General features: G+C 39.8%; 1 protein-coding gene across 8 annotated transcripts in view; it reads left to right on the top strand.

Annotated features, from left to right (window-relative positions):
* TNS3 (tensin 3) overlaps positions 1 to 12,988 on the top strand; it is a 222,796-nt gene that overhangs the window by 88,056 nt on the left and 121,752 nt on the right. For all 8 annotated transcript variants that reach the window (XM_032998809.2, XM_042806674.1, XM_042806673.1 and 5 more), the window contains one exon: positions 4,511 to 4,549. In XM_032998809.2, the coding sequence (XP_032854700.2) occupies positions 4,511 to 4,549 (39 nt within the window). The remainder of the gene's footprint in view (positions 1 to 4,510; positions 4,550 to 12,988) is intronic.

Genomic DNA, 12,988 nt, shown 5'->3' with positions numbered 1-12,988 from the left:
TTAACTCCAAAGCTGTAGTTTTAAACAAATAGAAAAGTGTGTATGTGCTTAAAAAAAATAAAGTGTTTGTGTGTGTATATATGCGTATAAATATATATCTATTTAAAGTTGCATATTAAATATTTCCATGGGCTTATCATCTGGGCTCCTGACAGTCATTTAATGCAACAGTCACAAGGTCTTCTAACATCTCTATAACTTTACATTATTTGAAGGATGTCAGTGGCTTAATTTTGCTGCTCTTTTCACCCTTTCTCATCAGTTTTGTAGCACGGTTAATAGTGAACTAGAATGAATGGATTTTTTAGCAAGTCACGCATGTGTTTGAGGACGATTCCTCCCCCTGCACATCCTTTGTGTTACACATAACCAGTGGCAGGCATGCTAGCATTTCTTACTTGATAAAACTGTAGCTTGTAAGAAAGTGATTCATTTTAGCCAAATGGTTAAATTGCTTTTGCAAAAGCAATGTGATATTGTTTGAGATTTGGACTTTGAAATGCACCTTTGGTAATAACTGGCTTATTCTTTGAAGATAGTTCTTGCTCTGAAAGATCACCTACTTCTTGCAAAAAGAAAAAGTAAGGAAGGTAAAAATGAAAGATGCATCTGGGAGTGGAAAAATAGCATTCAGATGTAAATACCGGATATCCCAGCAAATGACCTCTTGTGCAACACTGGGGGACACCTGCATCTCTGTGACAGCGAGTGGGGACAGCTTTTACTTCCTTAGTGCCAGATATCTTGCCATTTGTTGACATTTTTTCTTGTTTGAGTTAACATCTCATGTTGGTCGGTTACTCATTAACTGATGTGACTGGTGTTACAGTCCTATGAAGGAGAATTACCTGCAGTTTCATTGGAGTCAGAGTTCTTCATCAAAGATACTTTAAATCTTTTTCCGTCAATACGCGACTTTTTTGAAGTAAGGCTTGGTTCAGGAAGTATCACACCAGGAAAGTGTTTCCATATTAACTGTGTATACAAGAACAGGTAGTTTGTCTTTCAGATATTTGCTTGGTTATTTGTGGGTAGACTAGTGTGTCTACATGCATGCGTGTCCATGTGCTGGGCACTGAAGAGGTAACTTTTTTGAAAATCAGTCACGGCATTCCCATATTATGGTATTGCTTGTTAATATGTGAATCTGCAGGAGTAGAAGAAGCTAAATGCACCTTGCTTGTGTGGAGCTAGGAAATATTACACTAATGCATATCCAGTATATTTCTTACAAGAATAAAGATACTGTTGAAATCTGACAAACCAGGTGATTGCAACTGTCTTTTTTAAGATTAGCTGTAGCTTCAGTTGGGGGATCAGAAAAGGCTTTCTGAAGTTTATTGTTTTGTGCAGTTCGTACACAGTCTGTGTAGCTTTATACATCAGTGAATTGAAACATTTATACTCCATTTTCTATCTCTGCATTGATGCTGGATTGAAGTCCTAAAGTCTTGCTTTCCAGCTCTATACTTTTTCTCTAAATGCTGATTTTTTTTTTTTTTTTTTTTTTTTAGCACATCTCAAACCTTTGCAAACCAGGAAGAAGAGGTGGAGCCGCTCACATATCCTCAATTTAGGTTGTCTAGACCTTGTGATAGCCCCTCGGTTATCTGTGAACACGTCAGCTCTTTTGCTTCTAACCTGTGTCTAGATTAACAGTAGAAGAATTTGTTGCAACTGCTCATGAGAACTGAAACTGGGATGCGTAGGGATCTTGACTGTTTTCTTCATCTGGAACAAAATGTGCTATTTGTGTATATGGAGCTGTAGGAAAAAGGTTCAGTGCACCTTGGGTGATTCAGCGTGTCTTGCATTGAGTTTCATAGCTCAGAAACAGCGGCAGTGCATCCAGGTCTTTGGCTGTGTGATGCATTTTGAGTGCTCTGAAGTTTAGTGACAGTTCCACATAGCGGTAAGTGGCAGTGTACAAGGGTGAAGGGATTTCTGTATACACCAGAAGGGGTATTATGTGACTCTCTGGTAGTCCTAGAACAGTACCATCTAATGCGGGTGTTGGTCTTTGTAAAAAGAAAGTGCAAAAGACACGCGACCAGGAGAAGATGGAGTCTACCTGTAAAGTCAGGTTGCTGTTTATAGCTGTTGATGGCATAATGAAGTTCAGAGAAATAAAAAATCAAGCATTGTCTATAATATTAGCTCTTGTCTTCTTAGAGTCCTAAGCCCGTGTGAATTGTCTGAATGAGATGCCATAGACCTGCCAGAAAAGATCCATAATTCTCTGCTAAAGTTCTTTTCCAGTGGATATCCCCAGTGTTTTTATGTCAGAATAAAGGAGATTTTTTTTTTTTTTTTCCTTAGGCAGTGAGTGAGCTGTAATTATCGAATAGGTTACAGCAGAGTTGTGTTTTGGTTAGCCAAGGGGAAAGAAGATGCTTAATTCCTCAAGGGTTTCTAAAAGTGAAGAGAAGGGAAAGAGTGGAGGTGATATTTATGTGCTCAAGTGATGGCAATTTTATTCTGCAGTGGTTCTAATTATTAATTATGTGAGCATGTAATATTAGTTCATTTCTGGTTTACTACTGCACTACTCAGCCACCCTGCAAACGCCTTTGGGGTTTCTTTTAATTCTCTCTATTCGTCCTAGTACAGTCAGTGAGAGAAAGATAATCGTTAAAATTTCAGTTTTTATCTATTTTAACCTTAGGTGTTGCTAAGGAGAACACTTAGCACTTATTGGTTGCTTGTGATAAGTGCTAGGTAATGGGTAATGGCATGATGAGGACAAGTGGTGACAGTCTTTCCCCCACAGACGTGGTGTTGCTGCTCGTGGTGGTGGTACGGGGTGCCCGTGGCTTTGGCTCTTCCTGCTGTGGACAGCTCTGCCTGGTGGTTTGTCACTTGGGCTTGAAAGGAGAGCTGGTGGTTGTAAGTGGAGGTGGCGTATGAAGTTTTACATGCTGTGTCAGGCGAGAGGTCACAGAGGCAGATGTTGTCTTTGCTTTCAGCAGCGGGAATGCTATCATGACAGCTTCGTTAACATCTTCCACGTGTGCAGTATGGGTGTTCGGTCAGAGAGACTCCTGGATCGTGAGTGGCAGTCATGAAATGAGCTGCAGAAACGCAACTTATTAAGACCTTGGACTTGCAAGCCCACTGAGGAGTCAGAGGGGTGCAACAGGCAAATCTCATGGGTTCACGTCTGTCCTGTTTTCTTTAGGGATAGTGTGGAGATCATGAGGAGGCTGAGAGCTGAAAATCAATGTGCTACTTCCTTTTTTTTCTTTTAATAAGTACTTTTGTGATTTAAGAAGCGTTGAGAATCAGAGATACATCTTTCCCACAACCAGTTTTGGAGGCAAATGCTGTCCTTTCCATGCTAGTGGTTAAAAGCCGTTAAGACCATAGTGGGTTGTCCTGGTGTAGTCAGGTCTGTCTCTCGTCTGTGCTGCCTACAGGACTGATGTTTCTTTTTGTTCTTGAAGATTGCTCTGTCGCGTGGATTACATCTTCTCTTTATTATTCTAAGGATTATAAATGGTACATTAGGCCTCTTCTGCTCAGTAACCAACTCTTTGTACAGTGACTTGAGAGCTGGTAGGACAGCTCACCAACAGTTCTGGAGAGAAAACCCCATCTTTGTAGTCCAAGTGTTGCCACAGAGTTTCTGGCTCTGCTCTGCTGGCTGAGAGGCGAGTCTGTCTTGGAGAGCTGTAATTGTGAAGGTGAACATGTTAAATGAAACCATTTTCACTGAGGTTAACCTCAAGGTCAAGGTGCTTGTTAAAGTGAGCATGCATGATGACTGTTGCTGAAGCTCAGCTGGGTGGTGTAAATTGATGAACCACAGTCAACTGTGTGTGAGGTCTGAGGGGGCCTGCTCTATGGGACTGCAGAAAGAAGCTAACATTTGCTTTTCCCCGGATCATTGCATAATCTGAGTTAGTGATGCTTTCCTGGCTTTGTGTTTTGGTTTTTGAATATTCAAATACCGTTGTTCAGGGCTTTTTCGGTGTGATGTGTACAGAACATGTTCTGCATAGGAAGTGTTTTAACTTGGAGCCAAGCCTTATGTGAGTCCACAGAATATCTGCTTGCCCTGCTCAGCCCGTACCCAATAAAAAAATCCAGAACAAAGATATAAGGTATTTGGAACTGCTGAAGTTCTAGATTACTTGAAAAGCCGAATACTTTTTTTATTAACTAAAACTGAGATGATATTAGAAGAATACTTAAAAGAATGAAGAGGGGGAGAAAGCCCTCCATGTTTCCCTGCATATGTGACCTGAGGGAAGGCATTGATCTTCAACCTGTTGCACTGGTTACAGCATGTGAGCAGGGCACTGAGTTGGCGTAGAGCTAATGCTCAACTCTTCAGGGAGCTAAGAAAAAGTAATGCAGCCGTGGACACCCAGGTTCTGCACCTAGTCTGGTTGGTGCCCCTCTGACTCTGCCTGGATTTCACAGTATTTGAGGAAGCTCAATCAATGGGATTGGATAAGCTCCAAAGGAAGTATCTTTCTCCTTACTTTATTATTGTTTTTCATTCCAGGTGGTGACCCCCTGCTTTTTTCCAAGCAACTACGAACTGGTAAGTAGTTTCAGTTCTACTGGTATCCCTTCAGGTTTTGTTAGGTTATTGCTGTAGCCTCCTTTAATCTCTTGTTACTTCAGTACTGTGCCATCACCTTTCCCTTTGAGGTCTTGGCAAATCCAGGGTCTGTTCCTGAAGCTTGTTACTGTGTCCTGTCCCATACAGGTATCTGGTGGTTTTATGGAGCATTTTGCAAGGCTGAGGATTAACTGATAACATATTTTCTGCTGTTTAGGTCTTAAACTGGACTGGATGACCTGCCTGCGATGCAGCAACCATTTGCAGTTGTCCATATTACATTATCTGCATTTGTTTTTGTGTTCTAAAGACAGACATTCATTATTTCAACATACCCTTGTCTCATGTCAGTTTGAAAGTACAAATAGTGGATGATTTGGTTGAGGCCTGTTATTTTTTGTTAATGGTGGAAGAGAGGAAGTTAACCCACGCTTGCCCAGGATAGGAAAATGATAAGCCTTTTCTGGCTTGCATGACTGTATTTGGTTATTTTAGCTTCAAGGGTAACATGAACGATGCCTGGAGGATGGGGTAAAACAGTTATTTATCGAACCAGCACCACCACCTGCTAGTGTCATTACTAGGGCTAATCAGCCAACAGCTGATGCCCAAGTGTCAGCCAAGAGCTCTGTAGGTGTGGGATGCACCCACTGGCATTGATGAATCCTACATCTCACTTCTGCCTTGCTATGTGAATTGCCAAGTCACTTGGCATATTCTTCTGTCTTGGCTTCCCTGCTGGAAAAATACAGGTGGTGATACTTACCTCATATGAACTACAGAAGTAAAAAGGTGCTACAGAAGTGTTGGTTCATGCTTTGCTTAATTACTATCTTTTAAAAGAAAGGCTGGAAACCTAAATCAGCGACTTCAGGGTATTATGAGGAATGTGACTATCTACTTATGGGAGGTCTCTCCTAATTTTGACTCAGTAATTTTATGAATTAACCTACGTCAGAGTCTGAGGATCCTGTATTGCATTACTGCTAAAATTATAAATAGGAAAGAAACCCTTTCTTATGTCTGCAGCTCACAGTATTACATGTATACTGGCAACAGCAGTTGCTATTTCTTGTGTTGTGCACACAACCTGAATATTGATTCTGACATGGGAAATTTGTCATTGTTTTAAACATAGAGCAATCTGTGGGATATGTTACCAGTCATTACCATTAATAATTCTGGTTGAACTTGGTTCATGTGAACTGTGAACGTGGGGCAGTGCTGGTGGTCTGGGCTCAAGTGACTGTGACCTGCTGACAGTTGAGCAGTATGGATGGCAAAAGTGGCACAACCTGGTGTAGTTTACTAGCAGGGATGTAGCGAGAGGTATATTCAGTCCCTGAATGAAACATTTACTAGTTTTAGGCAGAAGAAAGAGTTGAATTCTATTTAAATTTCTTTCAAGGAAATATGTAGGTGAAATATTGTCACTAAATAGTGTGCAATATGTTCTTGTTACGGAGGGTGAGATCGAGCAGTGTGTTTTGCTTTTGATGTGAAATGTGGTGACATTTTTAGATTAGGAGTCTGCCTCATGCACAAATAAATTTTATCTGTTTCGTGAAGAGTTCTGTTGTTCTGAAGAATTATAATCTGTGACCATATTAGCTGTAAGCAATTTCTTTTACAACTGTTTTGAGTGTAAAATATGAAGAAGATCAAGAATAAGTTGTTGAGATTTTTAGATGATAGGAAGGGCAGTACTCTATTCAGGTTAACCCAAACTTTGTTGCATTGCAATTTGCTGCTGAACCGTGGATTTATCCCTATTCATTCCAGTCGAGGAACTCCAACCTTTTAGTTCTCACATAAATAAGCAATGCATATGCCTGCTCTAAATTAGTGCTACATATATTTAGCCAATGTAATGGTTGCCTATAATTGCTCTCTTTAATGTGGCTGATAGCAAGAATTGTAGTTAAACTCTGTGGCATGTTTGTTGGAAGACTGTTAAAGCCTGATGAAACTCACAGATGCTCTCTTTCTTCACAATGTGGGTTTCATTGATTATTTTCAGCTTGGATGTCTGTATCCAAAGAGGCCCTTTCTTCCCATTTCTCATGAGCCATGTATCTTAAAGCTTTGTAATGACATCAGGACCCTCATATATCAACCCAGTGCAGCTGTTGGGAGTTTCAGGTGCTAAAATATAAACCATCTGCTGTTAAGTGTTCTAATACTACTCACTTCATGTTGTCATGCACATTCCTCTAAGCAGAGAAAGGGGGATGATGTTAGTCCAGCTCTGTTAATTCAAGTCAAATGTTTAGCAAAGATGCCCTGTTCTGGTACACTTCGCTTCATTTCACGAAGAGGTAATGGGTTATTTGTGGCAATGAACGTTCATTACAGAGGTGAATAGCATGACCCGAAAGATTTTAAAAAAGAAAAAAAAGGGGATAAATAATGCCATGGTCACTGTGTTTTTATCTAAGAACTGACTTAGCCTACATAACAGTTCTCCTAAAATTGGATAAAAATCAAAGATGACAAGTCTGTTTAAACAGCGTTTTCTGCAATTGTTGGATCTTATTTTGAAAGTTTGACAATTACTCAGTTGATCTAATTTTTTTAAATCAACATTTTAATTAAAAAATTTGCTAACAAGTACACACATTTTTCTTAAGTCTTTAGTGCTGCAAAAACGAGAGAAGATTTAGGCCCCAACCTTAAAGCTCCAAAAACTCTTCATTTCATCTGTTACTTTGAAAAGGTAAAAATAAAAGGAAAGGCAATGGAAAATACTATTTTTGATGTCATTTTTAGATTCCAACAAGTATTCTAGGACAGTTTAAGATGATTTAAGAGGGCCGTAAGTTTGTTTCCTTCACTGATTTTTTTTTTTTCCATCATTCATGATAGTATATAGCAAGGAATAAAGGGAATTAATTCTTAATTCCTCAGAGGTCCCTCAAGTATCCTGAGAAGTTTCTTATGGTAATGAATTGTGATGTGAAGGCCCGAACCTCTTAGCATACGTGGATTCTTATCTTAAAATTACTCCCTTGGTTGAATGGTCCTTATCATGGCATGACTTGTCAGTTTTAAGGCACAGTTAAGTAGTGATCTTTACCAGAGAAATTTCTAATTTAACTTTTATAACCTTTCTTCCTTCCCGCTTCCCCCCTGCTCCTTTTTTTTTTTTTTAAATTTCTTTTTTTTTCCCAACTGGTTACCAAGAAATTCTTCATACCTATAATGCTGCCATTTAAACACATTATTTCATAACCAGATGTTACAATGCGGAGAGATTAAGTGGACATTAATGCAGCTAGTTATGTTTTATTGTAACATCACTTTAACCTGAAGTTTGTTTAGATATTTTTCTAAGTCTTGGGTGGAATTTTAATCATTTTAATAGAAATTAGGGAGGGGTAGCAGTGGTTCTGCTTTTTTTGTTTTGGTTAACTCTGCTTTCCTTGAGTATGCAAGCCTCTTTTCTGCTTGTGAAGAGAAAAATCAAAGATTTTTACATTCAGGCCCCTCATTGCAAACCAAATGCCTGGTTTTGAACAGTGAGTCAGACTGTGCTCTGGCCTGGCTCAAATTAGGACAGAAACAGAATAAAAGTCGTTGTGAGAGGAAAGCGTTTGTGGTTTGGTTTTTTTTTTTTTTTTTTTTTTTTGGTGGGTATGTAGGTGGGTGTTTGGTTTTTTTGATGTTTGTGCGTTTTTTTTTTTCTGTTTTGTTTTGTTTTTTTTTTTTGGTGTTTGTTTTTTTTTTTTTTTTTTTTAAAAAAAGGTGTGGGATAATACGTTGAAAAAATTGCTAAAGCAGCAGGTAGTGGAGTCACAAAGGCCTCATCCTAACTGCATATCTCATTTTTACTTGAAATCTGTGGCAGTTAACACATACCTTCATGTATCCAACTTAGTGCCAGCATTTGCTCAAAAGAAACTAAAAGTGAATTTTTGTGAAAATGTATTATAATACAAACAAAAACAAAAACAAAACCCCAAGCATATATGGGGAGAGAGAGGAGGAGAACCTTAAGAAAACTCAGTACTCTGTGTTTGAAAGAAAATTAGTCCTTTTTATCAAGACCCCCCCTGCCCCGTTCCTTTTTTCCACGGTGCCTGGTAAATGCAGTCCTCCTCAGATGCTTTGGCTGAGAAAGATCAGTAGATACGACAACATGTATTTTTATCCTAATTGCATTTATTTACTTTTCTGGGAAGATGCATGTAACACAAAAAAAAAAAAAAAAAAAGGCAGTCTGTTGTTCCCATGGAGCACAGTCCATCTGTTTTTAATGTGAGCCTGCAAGATATGTTTTGAGAAATCTGAAGCTGAATTATTGTTTGTGCTGTTGGGAAGGCCTGAGCATGTAGATAAAAGTTTGCATTCTCCAATTTCATGTTAAGTGGGGCCTCAATGCTAGAAAACATAAGATTGTTAATTTGAGTTAATCAGGTATGACCTCCAGACAGCCGGGATTATGGTGGCAGTGACTAAGCTGAACTGGGAACTGACGTGTGGAACAATTTCACTCTGGCAGCTATGATTTTGGTTTTTGGCTTAAATCGGTAAAAGCTTTGCTGGAAAATTGCATCGGGTGGGTTTGATTTGCAATAAATTTCTGTGACTTACAGCTAATTCGTTTCTGAGCTGTCCTTTTCCTTTCTCCTTCCAAGCAATAGCGGGGAAATCTTACGGAAAACTAGGAAAAGACGCAACTCTGTTATTTGTGGGGACTTACTTTTTTCCCCTGTTTGCTACGTCCAAACTTGAGATTGCAGGACCTGTGAGATGCATACAAAGCGAGCGTTGGAGGCGAGGGGCACACGAAGTCTACCAGACCCCCCCCCGCTGCTGTGACCCTTCCTGCCGCCTTGCCTTCGTCTGGCCAGCGCGGTTCTGCCAGGCAGTGCCGCGGGCTGGGCTGCCTGCCTCCCCAGCCTGCCTGCACAGCACGGGGAGGGAGACGCAGCAGGGCTGTGCTGCTCCCTAGGTAGTTTGAGAAGGGTGGGGATATCCAGTGGGGGGTTATATTTGCCTGTTCAGTTCCTGCTCTGTCATCATCCAGTACCATAGTACCCATGTCTCCGTGTGAAGAAACCTGAGGGCTTTGGAAAAGCCTTTATGGAGGTGATGTTTTTCCACTTCAGGGTCACACAGCTTTCCTGAACTGATGGGGAAGCAAAGGTGCCTTGAAACTTTTTTTTTTAAAGCTAGCTCTTTCTTGCTATTCAGTTTTCCTTTATTAAATTTAGAGCTGTGTTTGGGTTTTTTTTGTTGTTTTTTTTTTTTTTTATTTCCTTTCTTTCTTTCTAGCTCCATCAACCAATAATACTGCTACTTTCCTTGATTTGTTAGTGCCACATTACCCCAGTGGCACAGACAGCAGAAGTACAGACTGATGACACGTCTTCTTGATGAACCTGTGAGCTGGTGCCTGAACTGAAATACTCGATAATTTTTCAGACTTTTTTTTGGATTTGCAGATGCCCAGAAGGGGGTTGATATGGGCCTCTAATGGATTTCTATGGTGCTTGTTTTTATGTTCCAAGTGCTTACCAGAGTAAGGCCATGGACCGACCCCACAGGTCCACAGAGCAGAGGTTCAAAAATGCCATTTTGAAGTGCAGTCAGTGCCTTGTTTATAAATGCTTCTCACTTAGCCATAAAGGGGAACAGAGTCAAACTGCCTGAATATGCACACTCCGCTCCTCCAAATTAATGAAATGTAGTGATCCTGAATTGAGCTCTGCAGTGTATAGCAAATTCAAAAGCCAGTCATTATATTTACCAGGAGGAAGGGTTCATGTTGCTTCTAGGAATATTAGAGAATTACAAGATTTAATAAACTTATAAATACGAATTTTTGTTATAATGCACTGTGTTCAGTCCCTGCTCATCCCAAATGAAATGAAAATCAGGCTTTCTTTGAACAAAACCAATCTGCCGAAATAGGGTATCGGCAAGAGGGAAAGGTTTAGTAGTTTCCAGAGCCAGTTTGCCTGCTTGTCTGTTTATTTTCTCCAAGTTGACTCCTAACCTTTCCACGGAGCGTGGTACTGCTGCAGGACAGAAGCATCTGCTTTTCAGAAATGTGACACTATTTACTGTAGCAGCTAAACCCAGCAGTGTGATGTTCTCAGAAGGTATGGCACTGCTGCTTCCTGCCTTCCCTGCTTTCTCTTAGCTAAAGGGAAATTATCTGTGTTTCAGACTCCTCAGTATCGTTAGTTTTCAGTTGGCGTAGAAACTTTTCATGTATGTTTGACTTTACTGAACAGCAAAGGGACCTGCAAAGATTCTGCTTGACAGCTCACACTGGAAAACGCAAATACACACTTTAGGGTAGGTTTTTCCTGCTTTTCTGCATAATTCTCTATTCTTTCATGTCTTATCCCAAGAGTGACAAATCTTATGTCCCTTGTGAACATGATTTTTAGTTAGTCTTTGAAAATGCTTTCTTGATACTGGAATGTGTAAAAGGAAGGAACGGTACCAATCCCACCTCTGTAAAGTGCCAGCCAAACATTAAAAAAATTTTAACAAATTACTGGAGCACTAAATATTACAGTGTCGTGGAGGGCTGCCACCTGTCTTTCAAAAGGAAAAGCTGAATCCCTTAGTGTTAATTTAAAAATCATCTTTCCTTATAGTCAGTATTCATTGTAATAAGCAAAGGTATCCGTGTGGACCTCTGTCTTCAGACAGAACCGTGAAGCAAATGTGATTCCTTAGGTTGAACTCTGATGTTTCATCTGACTGTTGTATAATGGTGGATCCTGTTTGCTCATTGCTTAACTAATATTCAGTCCCTATCATCCTATTCAACTTTAGTTCACTGTCATGTCAGAAATCATGCTGGTTTAATTTGCTTTACGTTAATGTTTTTCACATCGGCTCAAAAATGTAGTACTTGGCTATAAGTAACAAAGTGTATGTGGCAGAAATGTGTATGAACTTTTAATTCTTCTCAATGCCATCAACTGCTGGAGTGAGAGAAGTCAAAATTTAAGTCTGTTTCTTGGAGAAATGTCACAGTACTACCTGGTAGATTTGGGGGAGAAACACAGAGAAGCTGGAGTTCATTGATTTTTCATGTTTTTAACATGGAATCCAAATGAGAAGCTTTCAGGGCAAGATAACCCTGCTGATTAGCTAAAGGTTAACAAAGGTGAAGAAATTGTGTGTCTTGAATGAGCAAAGGGGGTAGAGCATCTCCTAGGTCATTCAGTTAAGGACCGATGTATGTTTCATGTTCCTTTTAGTAATTACAAATAAAACTTTTTTTTTTTTTAAGTAGTAATGTCATTTTATCTTTTGCTTTAATGGCTTTTTTTTCTTTTTTTTTTTTTTTTTCCCATCAGAGAGGCTTTTTTAGGGAGCTGTTGGCAGGAATCTCTGATGGTTTTCTTCTGTGATGGCAGGAGGGGGAGGTGGGACAATTTTTTCGGAACGATTTTTACTCGCTCAATAGCAATGTGGTTTTTATTTCTAACCATGTGAATCTAATTTTCTTTGAACTGGCTTTATGGGAGGGTGTGGATGAGAATGTTTTGCTGTTTTTGATATTCTTGAAATGCTGTGAGTGGTGAGGTGCACAAGTAATGCACATTAGCTATAATACACTGTCATCACAGTGTTCATTACATTATATTGGGTCAAAGTATAATGGCTGCACATGGGGCTAATGAGATGTGAGAGGCATCTAATCTCCTATTGTCTCCAATTTCTAGTTTGACACTGGGAAAGTCATTCTCTTTAATAATGGTTACAGATTCCCCATGGAGAATACTAGCGTTTCTCATCCTTTTACAGGTAGGATTAGGGAAAAACACTCCAAAAATGAGATGTGATGAGATATTGTAATGAGCAGTGATGTTTTCCATGTAGGGCAGCAGGTCTTTTGCCTACAGCAGTGTGTCTTCCAACTGGGAGAGAGGAGTGGGAGAGAACTCAGGAACTGGAAACTGTGGGCATGAAGTGAAAAGGATTGTTGTCCCTGTAGAAGGAAGGAGGGAAGGATTTTCAGAGTTATATTATGGAGTTTGTAAGATCAGTAAATTTGGCTGTTCCAGCTAGAATTTTTTGGTTTGCTTTACTTTTTTGCACCTGGATGTCCCATAGACTTCTGTCAGCCTGACTTTTTTGCCATCTCTTTTCCTTTTTATCTTTTAGGATTTAAAGACAGGAAGATTTAAAATTGGCACAGCTATGTCTTAGAGTGGTCACCCCGTGCCGATGTAGAAAGTAATGGTGAAGTTTCAAGAAGAAATGTCAAGCTTTCACTAAAACCTTCAGAAGTTTGAGATGTAGCTCATTCATCTTAATGTGGTTGATAGTCTTGGTTAAGATCGTTAGCCTTGGATAGGTGGTGGGTTTGTCTGTGGCAAGGGCTTTGGTGGTGGGGGAAGGGGCTACAGCAGTGGTTCCTATGAGAAGCTTCTTGAAGCTCCTCCA

Source organism: Tyto alba, unplaced genomic scaffold (genome assembly GCF_018691265.1).
Source record: "Tyto alba isolate M040663 unplaced genomic scaffold, T.alba_DEE_v4.0 Super-Scaffold_48, whole genome shotgun sequence".
NCBI lineage: Eukaryota > Metazoa > Chordata > Aves > Strigiformes > Tytonidae > Tyto > Tyto alba.
The sequence above is the reverse complement of the archived record's forward strand: the minus strand, read 5'-3'. Positions and strand labels throughout refer to the sequence as shown.